This window comes from Artibeus jamaicensis, unplaced genomic scaffold, assembly GCF_021234435.1.
Source record: "Artibeus jamaicensis isolate MK-2021 breed Jamaican fruit bat unplaced genomic scaffold, CSHL_Jam_final contig_1998, whole genome shotgun sequence".
Lineage (NCBI taxonomy): Eukaryota > Metazoa > Chordata > Mammalia > Chiroptera > Phyllostomidae > Artibeus > Artibeus jamaicensis.
In genome coordinates this window covers 8,829,816-8,855,057 of record NW_026521407.1, presented here as the reverse complement: position 1 = coordinate 8,855,057, position 25,242 = coordinate 8,829,816, and the positions used below count along the sequence as shown (strand labels likewise).

At 56.9% G+C, this 25,242-nt stretch overlaps 1 protein-coding gene across 10 annotated transcripts in view; it reads right to left on the bottom strand.

Annotated features, from left to right (window-relative positions):
- Positions 1 to 25,242, bottom strand: part of MSI2 (musashi RNA binding protein 2) — a 367,224-nt gene that overhangs the window by 18,961 nt on the left and 323,021 nt on the right. For 6 of the 10 annotated variants that reach the window (XM_037163779.2, XM_037163783.2, XM_037163784.2 and 3 more), the window contains exons 11-12: positions 12,145 to 12,168; positions 10,767 to 10,829 (exon numbers count right to left, since the gene is read on the bottom strand). In XM_037163779.2, the coding sequence (XP_037019674.1) occupies positions 10,767 to 10,829; positions 12,145 to 12,168 (87 nt within the window). The remainder of the gene's footprint in view (positions 1 to 10,766; positions 10,830 to 12,144; positions 12,169 to 25,242) is intronic. The other 4 variants (XM_037163780.2, XM_037163786.2, XM_037163787.2 and 1 more) reach the window with 1 other exon arrangement.

Below are 25,242 nucleotides of genomic sequence, written 5' to 3'. Positions count from 1 at the left end.
CAGATGCCTTAAGTGGAAGGTGAGATACTGTTTTCTATACCTGGAGCTGAACAGTCTAGATCCAGAGAAGTCAAATACCATGGCCAAGAATACCCAGCAAAAGTGGACAAGGAGTTTCCTCCAACATCGGCTCACATTTTCTGGTTTTGCTGCTGTTTCGGGTCTTTGGAGGGTGGGTTGTCACGCCAGGCCCTTCTGCCTGGGGCAGTGCCTAACTGACCCCCCTGACTCCCGGGCCTTCTGGGTCCCAGGTGTCTGTGAGGCTGAGCCTCTCTTCTTCCCCGCAAGGCCAGGAAAACTAGCTCTCTGTAGGTTACAGGCAGAATTAATTTCCAGAAAAAGAAGGGGACGGGGGCTTGGGCGGCCTTCGCCGTCTACACTGGGCTCTGCCACGGGCATACAGGTTTGCATTAACTGTTTTTCACAGACCTGGACAGATCATTTTATTAATATTAATAAGTAACCAGGAACAAAGGGCCCCTTTATTTTTAGCTTTCTCTAATTGCGAAGTAATTACTCATCTACAAAACAAATGAGCCCCTGCTCCTGGTTGCCATGGCACCAGGAGGCCAGCCTCTCTGCAGCACGATTGGCTGAGGAGCCCACTGCTCCCGCCTCCGGCCGCGCCCTTCCCCAGCCGTTGGCCCAAAGCAAAGCCCCAGCAACTGGGCAGCCAATCCCCTCCCAGGGCTGGGCTTCTCAGCGACCTTTTTAATCAGTCCTCACAGCTCACAGGAAGGGATGCTGACATCCCTCTGGAGAAGGTCTGTCCTGCCCAAAGAGGCTCTCCCTCGCTCCATCACCTGATTTCTTTCCGACAGCGGCTAACTTCCTTCAGTCTTGTTTTAGCTAAAGGCTCCTTTGAAATAATTACCTTCAGGCTGGCTCCCTGTTACCTAACCACACCTCCTCTGGGCCTCCTTTGTCTGAAAGGATTTGGGGACCGGAAGTCTGATCAGAAATGTCAGCCAAAGTCAGACAGAACCATGACGTGAAGTCTGCACTAGCAGAAGTGGGCGCAAAAAACAAAAACAACCCCCCCCACCTGCCACCACGCACACAGATGCTTCCCCAGGCCTCTTATACATGACTTTGGACTCTCCTCCCTCAAGGATACGGAGAATCGAGTCAAGGGCAGTGGCGGTGTCCTGTTGAGCGTGGGTTTTAGAGATGCAGAGCTCTGCTCAGGCGCCGGAGGCCTGGTGTGACAGGACATCCGAGGACAGTGGCCTAGAGCACGGACCTGATGAGATACACCTGGACGCAAAGTCCGTCTGTGCCGCCTCAAACCATCTATGTGTGGAGGCGACAGTTTTCAATCTTTAAAATGGGAACGACAGTGCCCAGTTCTCAGGGTTATGAGAATTTCACGGGACAGGGCAGGAGGGCTTGGCACAGTACTTGGCTCACTCATAACATATGTGAGTTATCAGTGTATTAGTGTTATCATTACTTTATTAAAATCAGCTGGGAAGTTGTTTCTAGCACTCCAGCAACCACTTCCCAAGATATACATCTCTCACGGAGTCTCCCAGGTGGGTGTGAACTTTGAGATGCTGGCTGGAAGCCTCCTACCCACGGTATGGAGTGGATTTCGTCATGGCTCTCTCATCCTGACAGATTTAATTCCAACAGCCAATCATGACTGTTTGGAAGCATTATTTGCCTACCCCCTATTCTGCAGGATCCCAAACTAGAAAGGGGAGACCTTTTCATTAATATTAATCAGCACCCAGGAACAAAGGGCTCCTTTGTTTTCTGCTTTCTCTAATTGCATACTAATTATTCACCTATAGTTACAACGAGGCTGACTTTGCCTCCTGGAGGATAGACAGTTTATACTGCTGGAGAAGGCAGGCACCACTCTGAGATACAGTCCAAACACCCTCCAAGGACTCCAAACCCCGCCCTTCGTTCAGGAAAACTTGCCAATCAGAGGGAAGGCCGAGGGTGCAAGCCTGTGTTGAAGAGCGAGAGCAAACGTCCCAGGCAGGGTTAATCAGGTGTGGCTTCCGGGCAGTCTGACGGGGATTTCAGCAGAGCAAAGACAAGGACAGAGGGAAATGGATGGGCGGGAAGGATGGGGCACTGGCTGCCATGAAGGTGCAGGAGGGGGAACCCGTAGCCCCAAGGAGAAATGTGTGACACCTTGTTGTAGAAGCAAAGAGGAGTCACAGGAAACTGAGGCAGGGCTCGGTGGTGGAATGCCCTCCTTGCTGCCTTGCTCCCCTGCCCTTGTTCAGGTCACAAACCCACCTCGTCCTGGGGACCAGGGGTCAGGCTGTGCTCTGTGGGGCGGCTGCCAGGCTGATATTCCTTAGCTGGTTCTGTCCTTATGAAGCTCCACTGCCGTAAAGAATACGAACCGCTCTTTCCCAGGACTATGACAGGTCGACCTGGCTTCGAGTCTCCTAGAATCTAGCCTGTCTCTATCTCTTCGAGCCTCTACCGGCTTGTCACCCCACCACTGGCCTGCTCATCCCATTGCCACCCTTTTATCCAAGTTCTCTCGCCTCAAGTGTCCCCCCATTCCAAACCCTTCAGGGTCTACTTCACGTCCTGCCTCGCATCCGAGCTTCCTGCTTGCCGAGTGCTCTCTGTCTAGGCAGGAATCCAGTCTCACTGAAGACCGGCTCTAAAGTTGATCGTGTGCTGTGCCCTCCCCCAAAGACCAGGAGCTTCTTGAAGGCAAAAACCATTCCCTGGAATTCCACATCCCACCCCAGCCTCCAGCATGATGCTGAGCCCAGAATTAATCAGTGAATGGGGAAGAGCAAAAGGCCTGCGGCATCTCACTGGGCAGCTATATATGAACCTTTACGGGGTGTTTACAATGCATGTGAACTGTCACGTGTCCTCCTGCTCGCAGTGCCATCTCTCTTATCTACCCTGGATGCTGATGTCCAGGTTTGTCTGACACACACAGCTGATGCCACGTCCTGGTTCCCCACTGCCCACGTGAATCGAGGCTCCCTACCACGGCACCAGGGCCCCCTGCCCTGGCTCTGCCCGACTCTCCAGACACTCGCACCCCCCTGGCCCCAGCTGCATTCTATTCTCCAGCCAGGGTGAACCATTGGCAGGGTTTCGAGTTCTCTCCACTAGTCTCAGTTCTGGCGGCTTTGCACATGCTGTTCCCCATGGTCCCTTGGGAGCTCCTACTGGAAAATTGCTCTTGCTTGTGCCACCTTCTCTGACTTCCCAGGCAAAGCCAGTCGCTTCTTCCCCTGTGCTCCTTCTGTTGGTGGGCTTACGGTGTCATGCCGTGAGTACCTGTTAGTCCCACACCAGGCAGAGAGGCCCTGAGGGCAGGGCTGTGCCCTGTATTCGTTCGTCTATGAAGTTCTGGGGAGGTGGTGGGCATTCACCGCTCGCCTGTCCAGCATCGTTCTCCCGTTCCCCTTCCTGTCAAAGCCCCGTCCTTTGGGAATCCATCCTCCTCCCACGCTGCAGCAGCTCTTCGGTTTGGAGGATGCGTCCCTTCTTCAGCCATTCGTTCTGCCTGAACTGTGGACCATCTGACCCCCGCCCCCTTCTTCTGCACAGGGTGGTGTGAAGCAGAAAACTGCTGCAGCCATTCTGCCACCAAAGGAAAGCCAACATAAGGACAATACTGAAGTGAGAGGGAGGGCAAAGCGAAGAGAATGGCAGGACAAGAGCCCTGAACAACCCACACGTGAAGCCCACTCTTCTAGGGAGCTTCCAAGATGTCCGGCCATAAATCCCCTATCGCAGTTAACCATGATGAGCCGGGTTTCTGACACAGCCCTGTGGACTCTGATCTGAAGCCTAGGATAGTGCCTGCCACATATAATAATCACTGTTGTTACACTCGTAATAAACATCCGCTGAATTAAACTCCATGGCAGATGTGCCCCGGGACCAGCCCTGAAATCGACATCTGAAGTCAGGCTGTGTGGTCTCGGAGCCTGAGTCCTCGGCGGACGCAGTGCCGGCAGCTGAGACATCTTGCTTTCCTGCACATGCACGGCGTCCAGGCGGCGGGTGAGTCCTGTGTGAACAGACACGGCTCCTCCACAGGGTCGCTTAGGGGAGGCCAAGACCAAGGGGTTCAAGTCCAGGGCTCTCCATCCTTGACCAAAGTCTTGCTCCTCAGGTGACCAGCTGTGTGACTTTGGGTAAGTCATACAACCATTCTGCAGAGCAGCCTTCTCACAAAAACAAATATCTGAAACCTGGCCCCAAACTTCTGCCTTCTTGCCTGTCTCATGGGGTAGTTGCCATGACACATGACAGCCTAAGAGTTGAAGAAATGTAAGGAACCACCTGTACCGAGGTATGTGTTCCTTTGATGATTCTCACTGACATGGGGTTTTTTGCTGCTTTCGGGGCTCCTGAGACTGCCATGCTCCCGCCCAGGCCAGGGTGCAAGGAGGGGTCCCTCTGGCCCTCTCTGTTGTGCCCTACATACTCTTACGGGGCTCCCAAAGGCACCACCGCACTTCCCGACCCGCCGCCAGAGCCAGCAGGAGAGCAGGGCCCAGCCAGCTTGGGGGGTGGGGTGGGGCATGGACAGGTGTCACCCACCGAAAACAGGGCCACTGGTTTAAGGGACCGTTAACCTCCCCCCACTCCAAGCACTTTAGGATTAACTTATATCTAGGTCTGGACTTCAAGGCTGGTCACTAATTGCACTAAAGTTGATTTATCAAGTGTGTGGTATTTCTATTACAAAATTATTGATTAGAGTTGATGTATTTTATCCTTGACAGGGTTGGTCCGAAAGCCCTTGGCAAATGAATGAAGCTGAGGTCAGTGGCGGGTGGCTTTGCACATTATTATAAATTCACTGGGGCTACTGAAATCCAATGCTGAACAATTCGAGGGGGAAATCCTGGCTCTCCCAGAAAGGAGGATTTTAATGGCAAACTGAAAAACAAGGTGCCCACCCCCAGAACACAAGCCAGTGGACTGGGAGACACGTGTTCAGAAAAAGTCTTTCAAGGGAGGTCAGGCTGGTTGTGGCAGCTGGTCACCAGGGGTCACAGATCTGCTCTCCCTTGGGGCTACCGCTGGGTCTGCTCCATGTGGGTCCATCCCGGCGAGAGGGTGTCCGAGCAACGCTACCCACAAACGGGCCATCCTGGGGCCTCGGCCCCAGGAGAATGCTTGCTGCTGGCACAAGGGAGGTGGGTGGGAAAGCAGAGGCAGCTTCACAACCCCCCCCCCCCCCACACACACACAGAATTGTGTTGGCAGAGGCGCAGGGAAACTGTCTGAAGAAACATTCTCCTGTTTTTAGTGAAGCTGACAGCGCCGGCAACAGCGCCTTGCGGGAAACGGGCTTTCAGGGGAAGGGTCTGGATTCCCTGACCACTGAAGGGAAGGTGCGTTCTCTGCCTTATACGGTCCTTAGTGCTTGGCGCAGACCGGACCTTCAACGCGTGCTTGTTGAAAGCAACACCCGGGAACCCTAAAGGCCAGGCTGCAACGGGTGCAAATAACCCCCTGACCCCGCCAGCAGCTGAAGGAGTGTGTGTGGGACGCTGTGGTTCATGCCCCTCGGCCCTGAATGCGAGTCAGGCGAAGGGCGACACCAGGACGTGGAAAACACCCTGAGACTGGTGGGAGGGACAGGCCTGCTTTGTGAGATACATCCTTGTCCTCAAACCATTTTCTTTTATGGCTCAAGTTCAACTATTCTATCCCTGATTTGAGTTTTACTTTGCTCATTTTACCTGTTGGAACGGAAACCGTTAGGATGTCCAGCCACAGGACAGCAAAGCCCTTTTCTCAGCAGAGCCAGACTTAGGATTCAGGTCAGTTGAGGAGACTTCCTGCTCCTCCTGCCTTCTGTCCTCACCCTCTTCTCCTCCCCAGTCTGGGTCCATCTGCAGCTTCTGCCGCCCAAAGCCTCACAGTCCCAGACCTTCTCTCTGCGCCCTCCCCGACCCCCACACCCACCCAGAAAGGCCAAGCCAGGAGGATGGCACTTCCCAGACTTCCTTCCTGGGCCTCGGGGCCCTCGTGCAGCCGACTGGCCTGCTCACGTCCAATCCCTGGTGACCCAGCCTGCTACCAACTTCCACACGGAGCTGCCATTTTTCTGTCACTTCACACTCATGGGGGCTGCAGACTCTGTGACTTCCTGGACTTCTGTCTCCCATCATAGATTAGGGACATCTCCAAAAGCTCTGAGAGGCCTCTGGCACCCCTTTATGGCTCATCACCACAAATACAGGCACGAGTGTGTCCAAAATTGACTGCTGGCACACCTGCCTGAGCTGGGGCAAAGGCAGCAGGACCGGGAAGCCCTTGGGGGAGCTGGAGGAAAGCAACTCTTTGACAGCGACAGCCCCCCCCCCCCCCAGGCCAGTAATCTCCATGGTTGCCAGTCTCACTTGCTGGTCCCACCCCCTGGGGGGCTCATCTCCAGGCTTCTCCCTCACCCTCGCCAACCGTGAGAACCAGTGCCGACCTTGTCTGGGACCAAATGCATCCCCGTCTGCAGACTGAGGATCTTCGGATCTTTCCTCCTGTCCCCACCAGGTCTCATTTCCCCTGCAGCCCAGGAAGGAGGCTGCGTAGGCCGGGCTGCTGGACAGACCATCTCCCTGAAGGGCTGAATGGGAGCCAGCAAAGGGCTCGAGGGAGCCTTGCCGGAACCCCTAAGCCATTAGAAAAGATCTGCTGTGTTCAAGAGCTGTACGAGGAAGATAAGAACAAGGAAAAAGGTGCGGACTCCTTCCAATCTTGGTTCCACTCTCTTTCCCTGCGGTTGACCCTGCCACAGAGGCCTCAGGAGGGAGGGTGGTGACCCAGCTCTGGACTGGGGGAGCAGGGAGTGAGGAGGAGGTGGTGGTGGCTGATGGCGAGAACATGGATCCAAGCCCCTTGGCGACATTGAAAATGGAGCCCCTTCCCCCACTGGCCCCCCACGCTACCCTGCAGACCTCTGGGCCGTGCCGTCGGAGGCCCTGTAATATCAACTCGACAATGCATGTTCTACAACTAACAGCTACAGCTACCAGTACATCGACTACAGTGCATGCATTTAGTTCAGTCCCACAGATACATACAATCTAAGAACAGGCAGGGGGTGTGAAATGTTTTACTGGACAACAGGTGTTTTGGAGTTGTAACTAATAAAAAAAAATCGAAAACGAAAGTACAAAAAAAAAAGACATTTCTCGAGAGTTGGATATGAGTTTGTTTCTTGAACTGTTTCATCTGAACAAGCAAAAACATGCAAACCAGCTGGTACTAACAGGAAGCTGGACACTGAGAGAGGATTAATAGGTGTGGACAAACCTTCCCGCTGAGCGTGTTCAGAAGAGTGTTTGAGAGGAGGTGTGCAGATCCTAGTGTAAGAGAGGCGGGAAAGTATGCCTCAGAGACACTCTCTCACCGCAGCCCCAACCAAGCAAGAGAAAAGAACAGAAACATGACTCTCGCACTCACCCCCACCGTCAGAAGCCCACGCTACTGCATGGGCGGAAAGCTGGCAAGTGTAAAGTACAGTAAGGGGTCCTGGCTGGGGCCGGAGACGGGCGGGGGGAGGGCAGGGGGCTCCGAAGCTCTGAGGCTGACACACGGACCCATCTGTGATGGCACCCAGAAATAAACTAGCCTGAAAACCCCAACCACTGCCCTTGCCTGTGGTGGGGAGTCCTTGGCCAAACAGGACTGAGGTTGGGGAGGGACGTGATGGGGCCACTGGAACTGGATGAACACGATCAAAATAAACAAACAAACTCTCGACTGAGCACAAGCGAAGATGACGTTTTAAACCGCCAGGTGAAGGTGAAAGAAAGGTGACCACTGATAGTGAAGTTATCTAGGAGTCGGCAGGGCCCTCCCTGGTGGGGAGCCCTGCGCCCTGCTCCCCTCAGGTCCTGGGTGACTTAGGAAAAGGCAGGCAGGCTGGCCCAGAGGAGCTGGCTGAGGTGGGTGCAGAGCTCAAGGCCCCCCGGACCTCCTACCCTGACACCGGAGCCCTGACGGATGCGAGCTGCCAACTGGAACAAAATTGAAGCGGCTTCCTATGCCCACGGCCCTCAGCAGGTGCTCCAGCACCTCACAATGAAAGGAAAAAGAACCCAAACAAACTGTGGGGCTGGACAAAAATGCGAGACAAAAAAGGGCCTTTTGTGCGATGCCTAATCCCTAACCCACGCCCGAAAGCCCTGGGGGGCAGAGGCCGCCTTGCCCGCTGCTTTGAGTCAATCTGCCAGGTCCAGTAGGTACCAAGCTCAAGGCTGGTACTCCCCAGTCTCCCTGCACCAGCTGCTCCCGATGAGGGAGTGCACCTGAACTGGGGACTCCCTCCGATGGCCACGGCTGTTGGCTCTGGCTTGGGAGGCTGAAGGAGCACCCCTACCCCCAGGAAGGAGCTTGGACGGGGTGCAGGGGTGCAGGGTTGCAGGAGTGGGTGAAGGAAGAACCATCAGTCCCTGGTGAGCCTGTGCTGAAGCATCACCCCAACTCGTCTGTGTGGCCCTCTCCCATCCCTGCTGAAGTGCCACCGAGGGGCCACTACAAACAGGTCAATAAAAGGGCCACCCGGCAGGGAGGCCAGACCATTTTCTAAAAGAGGGAGGGGACAGTCCTCACAGGCCAAAGTTCACCAGAAGAGAGAAAGGCAGAGATCTTCCTTCCCCAACCTTGTAAGCCTGCTCCAGGTCCAAAGGGAGGGAGCGGTGGGGGCCACCCCGTGCACGTTCACACAGGTGCCTTCCACCCGGGGGTGCCCTGACTCTGGCAGGAACAGTCTAGCCATTGCCCGGGGGGATGCCCCCAGCCCCTGACCCGAGGCAGCACTGCAGGGTGCCTGTAGCTTCCTGGATGAGCCTGCCCCCTGGGGCGAGGCAACACCTCGGAGTTGAGGATTTACTCCCTGCTCTGGCAGGCTGGTGTGGGCAGGCGGTCTGGGCGCACACTCCTGAATAGCATTCACTAACAGTGCAGCGATGAGCATGGCCGACCCAGGACGGCCTATGGGAGACTTCGCTCCCGATGGAAATGGCTACAAATAAAACACCACTGATCCTGGGAAATAAAACATGTGGCTGGAGATGGCTCTGACCTTTTGGGGTTAGGGTTAGAGGGGTGGGTGGGGCTCCCGCCTGGCTGTGGGGGTCTGGGAGAGGGGAGGGGGTGGAAGGGGGCCCAGACAACGGGAGACGGCTGGACTCACAAAGAACCCCATGCTGCCCTTTAAACTTGCCATGAGGTTGGGGAGAGTGGGGGTGGGGAGAGAGGCAGGGTTAATTTCAGGTTAAAGTTTAGTTTCATAATCCAAGTCATAATAAGAAAGAAACTGAACGGAGAAAACAAAACCAGTAACACTCAAAAATCCCAGCTTTTCTCTTCGCCGTCCCCTCCCACCAGGCACAGGTAGGATGGGGGCTCGTTCATAAAGCGCTCACGTTAAAAAGCCAGTCGGGGCAGGGTGGCCAAGGCAGCTGTGCACCCTGCCCCCAAGGCAGGGCACCGAGGGACACTGGCCAGAGGGCAGGGCGGCCCTCGGAGGTCGCCAGGGCAGGTGGACGCTGAGGAAGGGCGCCCAGCGCTCTGGACCCACCAGCCAGTCCGCCCGGCTCTCTGGCAAGCTGCCTCTCAGCCACCTCTGAGAAGTCCCCAGCCCCTCCAAATACACCCCCAGGGGGCGATTCACAGGAGTGGATCCTTTGTAGCTTGAGGCAGTGCCAGTTTGCATGGAACGGACTTTCACTGACGTTTCCAATGGGCCTTGTCACAGAGGGTTTGGGTTTTGGCATTTGCCCCTGGGCTTTTTTCATGCCCCACTTCCTGGTCCCCTCCCCAGCACCTCCCACCCCCACCCTCCTCGGAGCCCTGTTACATCAAACTAGTCACCTCCCTGATGCTCCAGCGCCCCGTCCACAGGGTGGGGGACAGCTGTAAACCGCGGCTTAGGGAAGAGGGGCCTCTGGGTGGCTATGGTGTGGGCAGGCCAGGAGGCTTTCCTGGGGGTCCAGCACCCCACAGGAGCCCTGCTGGCTGAGAAAGGCAGTGAGCACCTGGGGGTCAGGGAGTGACAAAGGCCCGACCCCACAGTGCCACTGGGAAAATGCTCCCACCTCATGTGAGGGGTTCCAGACCTCCTGCAAGGTTGGATTTGGAGACCAAGGGACCGGCAACCTCACGGGAGAGAAAACCTCACTCCCCTTGGCAGCGGAGTCCAGAGGCTCTCTTATCTCTGCTGAGAGTGTCTGAGAGGCAACAGGGAGCTCGGGAAATTGCAGCTCATTCTCTGAGGTCAGGGCTGGCCACCCTCTTGGCCTTTGGGGGACCTGGGGTTCAGCTGGACTAGCAGACCCACCTGCCAGGGGCAGCGGGAGCTGAAAGGACCGGTGGCTTCTAAGGCGGGGAACACGTGGGTGAGCTCTGAGCTTCCCTTTGACAACCTGGACCTCCTCTGGCCGTGCCCGAGGCTCGAGGAGGGGGCCTTGTGAACCGGCAAAAGCCAAGGAGGGAAATGACCGTGGGTGCCCTGAAGCTGGCTGTCAGGGGAAGGGGCCGTGCAAAGTCAAAAAGCAATTCATTTTTCCTTTCTTTTTTTTCAGAGACAGAATAATAATCTACCCTGGGTTTGCAGTTCTGGGACCGACCCTGGCTGGGAGGTGCCCTGGGTGGCGGGGCCTGGCCCGAGCCTCCCTGTCCCCACCCTCTGGGCTGTGGTGAGAGTGGTGGACAGATGCAGCCGCACAGACCCAGCAGGGCCGTCACCTTCCCCTGCACACTGGGGCATGCCTGGGTGCCACCTGTGCCATACACCTTCCTACCTGATCCTCTCGCTGCCGCCACTGCCGCCGCCGCCACTGGTCCGTAAGCCGCTGCCGGGAAGCCTGGTGGAGAGAGAGGAGCAGAGTCAGGGGGGACCCTGCAGAGGGCCCAGGACAGCCCTGTCTCACAGGCCACACCCCCACCCTCCACACACAGGTGGAAAGGCATCTCCAAGGGTCAGCTTTTGGGGGCTGGAGACACAGATCAGTCGCTTTCAGGATTCTGGAAGGCACAGCACACCTGGGGGTGTGTGATGCTTGTGCATCTGTCACCCCGGAATCGGGTTCTAGAAGGCAGAGGATTGGGAGCCATGCCTCTTGAAAGCTGGGGCGGGCTTCCTGCCGCCTTTGTACCTGGTCATTTCCCCAGGACTCCTCTGGGGCAGCACCGAGCAGGGCTGGGCTGCCCACAGGGAGCGGTCGCCCAGAGTCATGGACAAGATGCATGGAATTGAGACGGGATAAGCATGAGAACAGATGCCTTGGCCAGGAGACAGCTTAACTCTAGCTGCTCTCCAAAGGCTCTGCCCGTGTGCACGGTTGTCTGTGCTGCAGACTGGGCCACGCCAGCAGTGTCGCCACGCCAGGCCCGAGGGCGAAGCACCTGGGGGCTGGGTGGGCCGAGTGCACGTGAAGCCAGCCGTGGGAGCCAGTGTGGGGCTGCGGGACCTACTCCCGGCGAGCCCTGAGGCTTTCTCTCGCTCTCTGTGCTCCAGCCTCCGGAGGCACAGGGGTGGGACTTAGATCTGGCTCTTTTGTCTGCGCTCCACCACTCCGGCTGAAGCCGGCGCTGCAGGGTCTCCGAGGGGTCCCGACCAAGTCCCCGTGCTCTTGGAAAGCTTCCAGATCAGTGCACGTGCTGTCTACTGATAGTGACACCCCAGGCAGCAAGGCCGTCCCAGCCATGGGACTGAAAGTCAGAAGGACGAGGTGACCCACTGCAGTCTGGGGAAAGGAAGGGGGGGAGAGTCCCCTCCCCTGGGCTTCCCTGGACCACTAGCATGTGCACACGCAGCCACGCACTGGGACACACACAGATACACTCCCACCTGTGACCAGACACCTCTCCATCCAGGCAGACACCTGGAGGGTGACCCCAGGACCCATTTCCAGAGACTGTGGTTTCCGATGGCGTGCCAGAGCCGGCAGCACTTCACACAGTCAGGGAGGGGGGGACATGCAGCACGGACGGCAGGGAGCAGGGGAGGAGGGAAAGGAGAGGAGAGGCTTCCCCAAACAGGAAACTAGAAGCCCACTAAACTCTAAGACTACCGTCCTAGCTACACGAACTACTGGGAGGAAAGAAGTTCAAAAGGGAATGAACTACTCTAAGAAGGTCAGGCTAAGCTACTTAAAATGCCAATGAAAAGAGACATACTTGCATTTAAATATGGTAATAGGGCTGTTGGAGGGGGAAAAAGAAAGATCCAGGTGAAATAAACGCACGTGGTGGACCCTGGCTGCCGGAGGCGGTCTCCCAGCTCCCAGGAAGACCGCAGGACACGCACGGGCCTGGAGGCTGCCCCCCCCCCCGCCACCGCCGAACACCAAGGAAGGGGTGCCCCCACCAAGTCCTCTCCCCATTTCTTCCAGGCAGGAGCTAGATTTCTGAAGATGTGGGTGCTGGCGGAATGTGCTGAAGGAAAATAAGGAAGAAATCAAGTTATTTCTCCCTGTCCCAATGTCAGTTCACCAGGCTCCCCGCAGGCAGGGAGGAGGGCGTCCTGGAGGAGGAGGCGGCAGGTGAGGGGAGGAGGAAGGTGGAGTTACCCCTGGGCGCTCTCTCACAGGCAGCCGAACCGGAAGTGCCCCCTGGAAGCAGAAGGCGGTGGTGGTGGTGGTTGTGGGAATGTGTGTGTGGGGGGAGGCAGCGAGACAAAACTGGAAGGGGGGCATCGAGTCAATAAAAAGACTGTTAACAAAAAGTCTATTTGCTGGAGTTAAGCACACTCTGGACAAACAGTCCAAGAGAAAGAGGAAGGGGAAAACGTATCCAAGGAGATCCGTTATCCTTAATCTCAGATAAAGGCTCCTGCTGGAGACTGAGCATCTGCACTGCTAAGGGCTGGAATTTAATCTCAAGCATCACTCGGCTGAACAGGGTGACAGGTGGGGACGCAGGGCTGGGGAGGGAGCCCACGGCCCTCACACAGCACAGGGCCACAGCCCCTACCACATGGCCTGTCCGTCCCCAGCTCCCTGCCATCCATCTGCGGCTCACTGGTCACCCCAAATGTGCTGTCCAGGTGACCTGGAAGATAAGCCCTTGATGCTGTTTCCAGGACCCAAGGGCTCCCTTGGTGGCTGGCCTTGTAGGAGATGGGCAAGCACAGAACCAGGAACGGCATGCGCCAGCGGGCAGGTGTGTTGGGGGTGGGGCTGCCCCAGCTCATGTACCCAGTGGAAAGGTGCCTTCCAGGGCTGGATCTGGAAGAGCAAAGAGGAGCAGCCAACTGGCTCGTGGTCGCGTTTGCAGCACCTCTCCCCAGACCCCGAGGGGCCAGGGGTCACCTGTGGCAGGCTAGCTCCCTGAAAAAGACCTCTTATTTTATTTTTGAAGGGACAGGGACAGGGACAGGGTGTCTGGGCTGTCAAGGAAAGAACCACCTGGGCAGGGGATTCAGGGACAGACCACGGGGAACTAGGCACAAGGTCTGCAGGGCGCAGGGCTTCTCACTGGGCTGCGGCTCAAAGCAAAGCTGTGGCAGGGGCCCTGGTTCCCTGGTCCCGCGTATACCCTGCTCCACAACTGCCCACAGCTGCCCTAGCACCCCGCCACCCTGAGTGAGAGCTGACCATCCCCATCTGCAGCTGGGAATGAGCAGGGGGCCCCTCCTCAACACAGCCTGCCCGGCCCACGCAGGAAGGGGCGGCCCAGCTTCTGCTTGTGAAGGGGCAGCCGTCTGGGCTCCTTTATCACACCCCAACTTTGGTTGCTGGAAGCAACCAAAAGAAACCTGTCACCCAGGATGGAAGAAACATGTCCTGAGTTTACAATTGCCACTACCTGCCATCTGGCTGGCCCGGGACCCTTCCCGCGTCCTGGGCAGGCCTGCCCAGTGTGACCGCTCTAGTTTTTTAAAAAAGAAAACCCACAGCTTTCATCCTCTGTGCAGGAAGTGAGGGCAGAGGCTGCAAGGGGGTGAGAGGAGAAAACACTGAATGGGGCGTATTTGGAGAGGAAGGACCCAGGGGCCCAGAGCAGAACAGGGGGCATGAAGAGGGGCAGTTGATAACCAAAGGGACACAGTCACACGATCGAGCTGTAAAATTCAGCCTACAAGGAGGCAGATATATGTCTACACGGAGAAAACAAAAAACAAACACATGCCCCTCCCACCCCCAGTTCCTGGCATTCAAAACAGAAATCCGATTTCCTTTTGAGAAGTAAGTCTGACATTCACCGAAGATTCCAACATCACCCTTCCCATGGAGACCCTGGGACAGAGGAGACAGGCGGGGGCTGCTGCTGGGGACCGGGCTGCAGGGGAGTGTGGGCTGGAAATGCCCGGCCCTCTGCTGGGAAAATGGGCACCATCTGGAGCCTGGCTAACGACCCTCTGGAGAGGGGGGTGGAGAGGCCAAGGAGAAGGCCGGGTCTGCTGGGCACGGAGAGGGGGAGCCCCTCCACCGCTGGGGCCTGGTCCCCGTCCTCCCTGTTCTTCCGGGGGGGACGGGCTCTGCGGCCAAGAGCCCCCAGGGCACTGGCGCCTACGGCAGAGGCATGGCGCAGACACTGCCCCAAATACATACTTTTTTGATGCAATTGCTGTTTGGTTTAGTGTTTAGATAATACACAATCTTTAGACATTTCCATGGGGATGAAGGGAAGGTACACTGTTATAAAAACCTTGTGAGGTTTTATAATGTTTTGTTGTTAGGGAGCCTCTGTTTGGAGGAAAGGGTTGCAGAAGCATAAAACAGGAAACCGCGGAGCATCATTTGGAAACAAAAGAAAATAAATTCCCAGAAGGGCATGTGCAGACCAAGGACGCGGTGCCCGGAATGGAAGGTGTGTGTCTGCCCGGATTCCTTTTGACGTGGAGGTGCTCAGGGAGCAAACCAGAGTGCCTGCCGTCACCATGCCCCGAGGACCAGAGTGGGGTGAAGCCAGCCTCCCACCCCCACATGGCACTTTGCAGCTTCTGATCTGCTCTTGGTGACTGACTCTGCAGCTAGGCAATGGCCCTCGGTCTCATCCTGGCCTGGCTCTAGCTCACAGTGTGGAGCCGAGGGCTGTGGAGAAAGAAGGGAGAGCAGGAGGCACCCAGAGCTGCCTTATGGCCCCTCAAAGAGTGAGCACCTTCACCTACCCGCCGCTGCTCCAGGCCACGACCGACCTCCATGGCAACTCCTCCGCCCATTCTAAACCGGGCTGCGCACTGAAATCTCCCAGGAGCTTGAAAAGTACTGATGCCTGGACCCAGCCCTCAGAGATGCTGAAATGCTCACTCTGCGGCACAGCCGGGACAGCAGAAACTTTCAAAGCTCCCCAGGGAATGCCAAGAGCACAGGTGGAGCTGAGAACTCGGTTTCAGGGACTGCCTGTTCCGTGCTGGGGCTCTTCTGGGAGGAGGAAGCACAGCGCTCTCTGGGGACTCGGGCCCTGCAAGCTTCCTTTTCTTCTCCCGGCATCTTTCTACCGCTCAACAGAGCTGGAGCCCACAGTACCTCACCCACCTGGAGCTTCTGCAGGGAACGCCATGACTCCAGACCCTTCCTCAGCCCCCTGCCCTCTCAACAAATAGTAACTGAGTACCCACCATGTGCCAGACACTGTTCTCATCACTGGGCTTGTGAACTGAACATACACAGTCTCTGCCTTCATGGAATTTATGATCACTACCCACCCCCGATGGGAAAGGGTGGGGGGTCCATCTGCGGGACCAGACCACACACACACCAACGCCCTGGGCTGCGGGGGGCTGTGGCTTCCTCTGCCTGGGGGGAGGGGTAGACCTGCCTCTGACCCACCGAGCTGGGAGCTGGGAGCTGGGCCCCTTCTAGGGTCTGGTGTAAGGACTTCTCATAGTTTAGCAGGCAGAGAAGCAGTATTCTAACTAATTCTTTTCTGTAAGATCAAGGAAGCAAAAGGAAAAGAATGGAGGTATCCCCATGGCTCTGACCTTGACCTAGACCTTGGCACTCTCACCACAACTCAATTCCATGTAAAAAAAAAAAAGACCAAGCCAGGCCCCGGTACACACATATATGACCAAGACACAGGTCCCTCAACACACTTTTTACTCTCTACCCACTGAGTTGGTGGCAGGGACCCTAGAGTTCCAGCTTCGCTGAGGCTTGGCCGGACCACCCAGGGCCGTGGGGATGGGGCAGGGCTCCTCTGAAGTGCTGGCCAGGGCTCGGGCACTGGCTTCTGGCCCAGTGAAGACACTGTCCTGCGTCACTTGGTCTCTCCAGCAGGACCTCCAGGAGAGAAGGGCCCTGGGACATTCATTGCAATGCCGGCCCTTGCCACCCTGGACAACCCAGGGACACTGCGCCCACAGAACAGACACCTGCCTGTCTCTCGGAGACCAAGGCCTTCTAAGAGAAGGGATTCCAGGCTGTAGCTTCTAAGAAAACATTGACAAACCAGTCGCAGAATTTCTCTTTCTGTACAGCGCTATCCCCCCTCCCCTACTCCTCACAAAAGCTGCAGTTTTTAAAACATTCTCCTGCCTACCGCCACTGGGTGTAAGAACAAGCCATGGGTCTGATCGTTAGGCCGGGTGGTTTTACATTTCTCCCTGTCCCCCCAACTTCAGGTGCTGAGTTGCCAGGAAGAGTCAACACTCTGACTCCTCCCCAAAGAGTCTCTCGCTGAGCCCCAGTCCTGGGGTCCGCCTCTGAGGACCAGGATGGGAAACGCCCAAGCCTTGGGCACCCGGACTTTTTGCTGAAAGACCACGGGTCCCCACCTTGCCCCCATCATGAGCTCAGTGAGTAAACCAACAACTGTGATCACAAGTTCCCTCTGTCCAATGCAGACTCCACCACTTCCTGTCTCCCGAGAGGGGGTGTCCCAGGTGCTGAATGACAGACCGCTGATGCCCTGGGCACTGCTGGTGGGCCGGGGATGGGCAGGGAATCTTGGGAAAAAGCACAGAGTGGTGGGGGAGGGGCTCTGAGTGCTCAGGGCAACCAGCATAGACGTATTTAAAACTTCTAAACAGTTAGTTGCCAGGACGCAGGGTAGAACCTCTGGGCCTGCTTCCCCTCCTGTGAAGTAAGACGGTGAGAACATTAATCATGGCACTGACCACTGGAGCACGTCCCGCGGCCAGGGGGCTTGCCCTGCAGCATCTCTGCAGGAGGACCTCGCTCCTCCCACTCCAGAGGCGAGCGGACTCACGGCCCAGGGAGGTGAAAGTGTACACGACCGTGGCTAAAAGCAAGGGGGTGAAGAGCCCCTCTCCCACACTCGTGGGTGGCGCTGCTGCCCAAGACAAGCCCACACCTTCCCTCCTGGCCTCACCCTCTGTGGTAAACACACGTAAAGACGCCTCCTTGTCGGGCGGCTGCAAATTCGCTGGGTGCTCAGCACGGTTACCTGGCGCTCGGTAATCTGCTCAGTAAGTGGAATGATAACTTTTATTTCTATTTTTATTATTATTGCTCAAGGTAATAACAGTAGCGGAGCTGAGAACTCCCTTTGATGCCTTCCTATTCTAAAATCCTATTAATTTACATGACATTTTACATCCAAAGTGCTTTAATAGATAACATTTACAATTCGCTGGTGGGTGATAAGGGTGTGTTCTATCGGCAGTGCAAGCTCCAAGGCTGGTGGGGTGACGTGGTGGCGGGAGGTGAGAGGCTCCCCAGGGCTCCGGGGGGGCCCGGACTCAGTGACCACAGGTGCGGACCTCAGCCCTGGAGCCGGCGGCTGCACTGGTGATGTCTGATGCCCCCTGGTGACACGCTGCCCTGGGCTCCCCCAGCTCCTCCCAGCCCTTCTAGGAAGAGCCCCACCAGAGGAGCCGCTGTGGGTCCTTCCATCGAGTGGAATCCTGTTTGCTCCTCTGCCCGGTAAGTGCTGCAAAGGCAGCGGCACATCCCTCTGGTTCACCTCCGTGTTCCCAGCATCTAGGGCGAGGCCGGGGCCCCAGCAGGTGCTTGATACCCAGGGTGCTCAGTGAGTAAAACGCAGATGAGTGGAAGTGGGAGGGATACACAAGAGGGTGCGGGGAGAAGCTGCCTCTCCCTATTCCTGAATCCTAGTGCATTCAAGGCTGGTGGTACCAGAGATCAGATGAAGAAAGCCTGCAGGGCCCTAAGTGGGCACCACTCAGGGCTGGCCTCAGAGGCTCCCCTGCAAAGTCAGGGGTACACTGGGCTCGGGCTCAGAGCAGGGCGCAGGGCCGACAGTCCTCTGCTTCCTGTGACAGGTGCATCTGGGCCAGGTCTCCGCCTCCAAAGGGAAGGATGAGAGCCCACTGGGCCAGCGCAGCGGCACCGGCAGGGGCCCCGGCAGGGGCCCAGCTTCCTGCAGCAGTGTGGGGTCAGCACTGCTGGTACACAGAGCATTTGCCTGGGTTTCCTGGGGTCTGGAAAAAGTGGGATCAACTCCCCAATGCCAGAGTCTGTTGTCTAGCCTCCCCGGCCAAGGCTACAGGACAGCACCTGCCCAGATGGGGCACGTGGAGTCCACAGAGGCAGGAATGCAAGGTGGGGGAAGACAGGCCAGGCTTTCGTCCCTTGAAGCCTACTGGTCCCTTGGCATGGAAAAACCTCTATCTGTGCTTCAAAAGCCCTACAGTGTCACCCCTTCCTGAAAGCTCTCCAGGTAGAGGCAGCGTAACTCCTCCCCCTGCTCACTCAGCATGCCCGTCAAGCAGCAGGAACACCTGGGGGTCCGGCCGGGCAGGTCCTGGTGACCCTCTCCTGCACTGCCGAGGACATGCTCTCGTCCCAATCCCCCCACCCCTCCTCACCCGGAAAGGAACACAGAGCAGTGGGGTGACCCCGTGGGGTAGGGTCTCTGGGGGCAGGGGGACTAGCCAACCTGGACTCAGGGAAAGGGTCTCTGGGCAGGACTCCTCCCATCCTCCGGCAGGGGGACGAGGAGGGGTGGGGCCACTCCGCCGCCTTCTGGTCTGTCCTCAGCTGTCCCATGGGCAGGAGCTGCCCATCCCTCAGGCCTGCCCATAATTTCACACTCGGAGCAATTTGTGTTTTTGTTTTTTTAGGCCGTGACCTTTCACTTGCGTTTGCTGATGCAAATTAAAACTAAAGGGTTAGAAGAAAGGTGGTTGCATTCCTGCTGGCAGGCTTACTGCAGACTTTGTGAGCTGGGGAGGGGGGGGGGCGGCGTGGGGCAGGTACCAGCACCTGAACCGTGTGAAGGGAGTGAGGACGGCCGTGCCCGGATAGCCGGGATCTGGTGGGCCCCGCACGGCCCACGGAGAACGAGTGTGGAGCTGTGACCTTGGCCTCCCTCACTGCTGCCCCGACGGAGCTGGCTGGGCCCTCTGCTCCCACACCGGTCTCCCTCCTTGGACACGACACTACCCTGTTCCAAAGCCCCAGTCATCCCTGGTCCCAGGCCTTCTCAGTAACCTGTGAGGACGGGGAAAGGACAAGAACCAACAGCCCCATTTGACAGAGGGGGAAACTAAGGTGCAGGGGCGGCCTCCCTGTCCCAGAAGGCCAGGGGCCAGAACTCAGTCTCCTGGCCCCCCAGAGAACAGTGTACCCTGGCTTCACGGCGCAGGGCCGAGAGCTCGGGCAGTCGCACTGCCCTTTATTTATGCAAAAGAGCTTCAAGAGGCACGGAAAGCTAATCGAAAGTGAAACCCGCAATTCCTGTCAATTCAGATTGTTCCAATTCATTTCTGCAAACATTTATTAAGTGCCTATTAGGCACCACGGCCCACCCACAGCCCTGACTACCCTCAGGCTGGATCTGGGGTGCACTGCCAAGTGTTGCTTTTCCATCTTTTAATTTCCATCATTTTCCGGACCAACCTTGCCTTTAACATTCAGAGAGAGGACAAGCCTCATTTGCACAAAGGGCCAGTTGACAGAGGAGTAGGCTGGCCACAGGAGGCCTAGTTTGTGACTTAAAATCTGGCTTCGGGTCCAGCCTGTGCCAGGGAAACCCCTGGAGACGAGGCTGGGCCGGAGGGACGTGCAGGTCAGGGGGCCGGCCAGGAAGCAGATGTGCGGGGCTGCGGTGTCAGGAGGAGCTTTGTTACGCTATGAGGGTGCATTTTGCTTTAAAGTGCTGGAACTCGCGGCTGTGGGGCCTGGGTGCAGGGCCTGGGGTTCTATCACTGAGCCTGGAAAGCCAATGGCCCTGTCTTGGCATTTCGAGGTCAATTTTCCCACCAGTGAGGAATCGACCGTTGCTCACTGGGTGGGCTCCATTCTGGAACCCGACCAGAAAGGATGTACCAGGGCTGTGGCCGTGCCGGTCTACCATGCTGGGGGCCACTGGGGATCCCAGGACGGCATTTCTGGCAGAGGGGCGAGGGACAAACTTAAGAGGAAAGAGTCCTGGCTTTTACATCTATACTGAAGCTATGGGTTCCATGGTCTCACTGTAGGGGCACTGGCTGCAATCCCCCCCTCCAAAGGTCATGGGGGCTCTTGGGGAAGGCTCCTTTCCCTCCGAGAACTAGGCCCGAAAAAGCAGAGCTCGGGAGTGACCACAGTGGAGCACAAACCCAGGTCTAGCCCCTCCCGAGTGGGTGCGGGACCTGAGGGTCTTCACCATTTGGATGGGCTGGAGGAGCAGGTGGACAGAAGGGCCCTGGACTCATTCATTCCTGTGCTGGCCCAGGTCACTGATCCAGGCAGGACCCTAGGCCTTTGGGGTGGCAGCTGTCAGCATGTCTGAACACTATGAAATGTCGTAAATTAGGCTGAACCAACAGGTAAGGCAGGAGGTGGTTCAGGAAGCAGCCCCTCCCCCAAGGCCAGGGCTGCTTCAACCGCTCCCTGCCCGAGACCTCAGACTCTCTCCACTCTGCTTTCCACATTCAAGACACCCTCTCAGGACGCGTCTGACCACTCTGTCGATACTCAAACGCTGGACCATCCAACCAAAGCCAGGCCCCTGGATGCAGCCCCTCCTGACAACAGACTGCAGGGCTTCTCCTGCAGAGGAAATCGGATATCCGAGTATCCGTAGACCACACCCCCTTCTTCCGTGTGTAACAGATGGCAGCCTTTAAGTGACCCAAAATCACCAGACACCCACGTACCATCGCAACACTGGAATACGGTAAGACAAAGTATGAGGTGAACGGGCCCGGGCATCCAACCCAGCCACCGCACAGGCATCGCGGACTGATCACAGCTCCTTTCTGCTGAGCTGGGACTTGGCCTCGAAAGCATTCTAAAGCCAACACTCTAGGACGCCCCTGCCTGTCAGTCACCACCAGCACCCGAGGCGGGAGCTGTTCTCCTTCGCTCACCAGGACGGACTGCAACCTGGCACTTCCAGACCAAGAGTCGTGGGGCTTCCCCGCCTAGGACATGCACTGCCCTGCTCACGTGCCAACCGTGTTCCGGGTGGGGGAGGTGTGAGCACCGACCTGTGGGACGTGCTGGCCTGGCTGTCCCGGCTGCCCCAAGTACCTGTGCCCGAGGACACTCCCGTAGTTAAGGCTTTGGCCTAGAAAGTTTTTGGCAGTTGAAGCTGTGTTAGTCCCGCGTTACCCAGTAGCCCAAGAAAGACTCCCAATGGGCCACCAGCCAGCCCAAGGCAGGGGTTGAGGAATGGAGCAAGAGGAGAGGAGGTAGGGGAACAGAAAGAAGGGGGCACTCTTTGGAACTCAGCCTTGCGGTTTCTTTCCCGGCTCCCCTGCCTCTTCAAACACCTGTTCTGACTCACTTTGAAAAACTGACTGCGTCCCTCCCCTACTTAAAATCCAGGCTGGCCTCGGCTCTGCTCCCCTGCCTAAGGTGCTCCTGGAAGCTCCCAGACCCCGAACTGCTCCTAATCCTGGGACCCGCAATGCTTCCTCTCTCAGGGCGGAGGCAGAGATTGCTACGTGTCCCCCAGTCCTCACCACACCCTTCCTCCTTAGCACCAGAGTCCTGTGTTCAGCTGGCCACAAGGTTACCAGGAGGGAAGACTGTTCTGGGGCCCCCTGCAGCTAACACTGGCCACGCGACTGAGGCCTGCCCAGTGGGATCTAAGCAGAGTGTCGGGACTTCTGAAAAGTATTGTTAAAGGGAAGAGATGTGCGCTTCTGGGGAGAATATGTAATGACTGGAGCCCAAGCAGCCTTCTTATGTTATGAGGCGGAGTCTTATTTTGAAGAAGATAGAATAAGAAGATAAGAGAAACCAGGCCCTAATACTATGAAGCTATATCAAGGCTTCTTTACATAAGCCAGAGAAACATGTATTTGTTTCTCTCATTTTGTGTACGCCATTTATTATTTTGTGTTTTCTTACTTTAAGAAAAATTTTACTTTTAGAGAGATGGGGAGGGAGAGAAGCATCAATATGCAAGAGAAACATCCATCGGTTGTTCTCTTGTAGCCTGGGGACCTGGCCTGCAACCCAGGCATGTGCCCTGCCTGGGAATTGAAATGGCGACCCTTGGGTTTTGTAGGATGACGCCCAGCCCAGTGAGCCACACCAGTCGAGCTACTTTTTAATTTTCTTTCTTAAAACCAATTGAGTGTCCGAACGTGTCCTTGCTCTGCCTGGGACATGCTCCCTTCCCTTCTTTACTTAGCTGATCCCATTCGACTTTGCGGGACCTGGTTTTGCTGTCGCCTTCTTGAGGGGGCCGTTCCCAACTGCGCCCCAGGCTGGACAAGCAGCCAGCGTCTGTCCCTTCAGAGCAGATTCCCTCCCTAGCTGAGCACCTGTCCCATGACGCTCCACGGGCCTGCCCACTGGTTCTGCCCCCCCTGGGCTGGACTAAAATCGACTTGAAGGAGTCTTACGTCCAGTTACCTGATACATAACCCAGAGTCTGAGGATGCGTAATGAGGAGGGAAGGAGGAAGAGGGGTGGGGTATGGGGGTGTCCCAGCAACTCTCTGGCTTCACGTGGAAACCGTTTACGATTCTTTTCCCTGACAACCAGATCTCCCAGCAGGCAGCTCCCCTGGGGTGACGAGGAAGAAGAGGAGAGTGATGTAAGAGGAACAGCAACGTCCCATTTCTAACCTTCCCAGTGGTAGAGCACTTGCCAGTGTATAAGGCACGTTCACCTGTGCACACCATCCTGTGTGAGATGAGCCACCTGACTAACTAGGCACCGTTATCCCCAGGGCTTGGCTAAGTCGCCTGGTCAAGGTCACGTGCCCACGTGGAACCTGGCAACCAGGTCTTCCAGCCCCACAGGGCCCTCCTGCAGCCCACACTGTTCAGGGAGCCCGGAAAGCAAGCCTTGTGCAAACGGCACCTAGGCCGGCGTGCACAAGCATGTGCATGAGCTCACACACACCCGGTGCACAGATGGGAAGGGCTCCGCATGTCCCACTGGCGTGCTCACTCGAGGGCGGGTGTGACGGCAGAGGAAGGGGCACGGGTGGACCATGCAGCTGCGGCTTGCGGATGCTCTGCCTCTCCACTCAAGGACAGGGCCACCTTGAGCAAGTGCAGGGACACAAGGAAGCGGGGCCGGGGGGAGCGCTGCGGACAGGCGGCAGCCGCCGGTGGGGGTGGAGGCGGTTACATGCTTTCGGAAGCTGCACTGGGCTGTCACTGGCACCAGTCACTCAGCACAGTCACCTCCCCCGGAGCGAGAACAGGACACTGTCAGGCTGAGAGGCAGCAGCACACAGCATGTCCGTGGTAAACACTATTTTTCTACCTCAGTTGCTTACAGGGGGGAAAATAAAACGTCATTAGGGAGAGGCACAGATGAGCTATTTACAGAGATGAGGAAAATTCACAATGGCTAGAACGTTTGGGAGGCAGGCGTCCGAGGGCAAGTTGGCCAGAGCGAAGCCGTCCATGGCAGAACAAAACAAAGGGGAGAAAGCCACACAGATGAAAAAAAAATAGCACTCACAAAAAAGCGCGTGGGGAAATAAAAGAAAACTCACTAATTATTGTACCAAGCGTCCTTCACGAGACGCACGGAACCGTGCAGGCCAGGTCTCAAGGACGCTGACATGCGGATGTCCCATGCCGAGTGCGCCCGGGACGCGCCTGGGTCACTCCTCACACACTGTGAGGGTGAACTGAGGGCCGACTCCTGGGGGTCCAACTGAGCTGTACTTCCTTCATACAGGAGAGTGGGGACTTTTCAAACGGGGACAGAGGGGGCAGGTCATGGGAAAAGAAAGCCCCTCTGGCGGTGACATCAGCAGTGCCGACCCCCTGGGTTTTGTCCCCACCTTCTCCTGTTGGCCAGGAGGCCCTCGGGGCGGGCAGGGGACACAGGCCAGCACGGGCCGGGGGTGAGGGTGGAGTGCGGGGAGCGAGGGGCCTGGTGTGGCCCACAGTGCTTGAGATGCAGCAGTGCCCGGGTGACTGCACTGTCCCTTCCGGGAGACTGGTTTGCTTATTGTTGTGGCCACAGCCACTGAGGGACTAGCCTGAAGGTGAAGACCACCAGATCGTGCTGACACAGTTTTTCTCCCAGGTTCAGCTTTTCGCGCTGGTATTTACCGAGCTGTGTGGGGGGGGGCGCTTTGGGTGCCGCCCGCCACAGGACACGGCTGCTCAAGTCGCCTGTCCCCAACCTCTGCGGCCAGACCAGTGGCTTGGTCGTTATTTACAACAATGGGCTGCCTTCCGCCTGTGTCCCCTGAGGAGGTGGCTACGCAGTTTGTGAGAAGTTCCCCTCCTGCCCGTTCCACTCTGGGGGTGGTGGCGGGTGGGAGGCTGTTCACAAGTGCGCACAGGAAGCAAAACAGGGAGGGGGCTGGAAAATGAGATGATTTTTAAAAATCCGAAGCAACGAGGACATGAGCAAAGGAGCAAATTAAAAACAAGCCAAAGAGCATTCGTCCGAGCGGGCAGCTAGGACAGGCTCAGTGGGCGCGGGCGGCAGCGGGGTGGCCCCGGCCGCGACCTAGTCCTCGCTTTAGCACTGGTAGTGAACCCCAACTTGTTGTGCCTCTCTTAAGAGCTATTTGATAAAAAACTATGTCTTGTGAAATTGGCAAATAGACGGCAAAGTGAAATAAGAACAGAAGTTAACAGGTTAAACTGAGAGTCCAGACAGAGGGGGAAGAAGAGAGGAAATGGGGAGCCACTGGTCAGGATCCCAATCATCTGAGCCCCGGGGGCCGGGGTGGGGGGGCCACCGGGGCCTGTGAGGGAGGGGCCGTTTCCACAGTGGCCGGTGGTCATGCTCCGTCCTCCCAGAAAAGACCCCCTCCCCACTCCAACAACTGTCCAAAGGCACCCCACCCTCCTTATCAGAGCGTCTCATTTATTTTCACAGAATTTAAAGGTGGGGAGAGGCAGTGTTGCTTAACACCTACTACGTGCCCCAGGGAGGTCACACAGGTGGAGTGGGGCTCCGCTGAGAGGGACGCTGGCCACCCAGG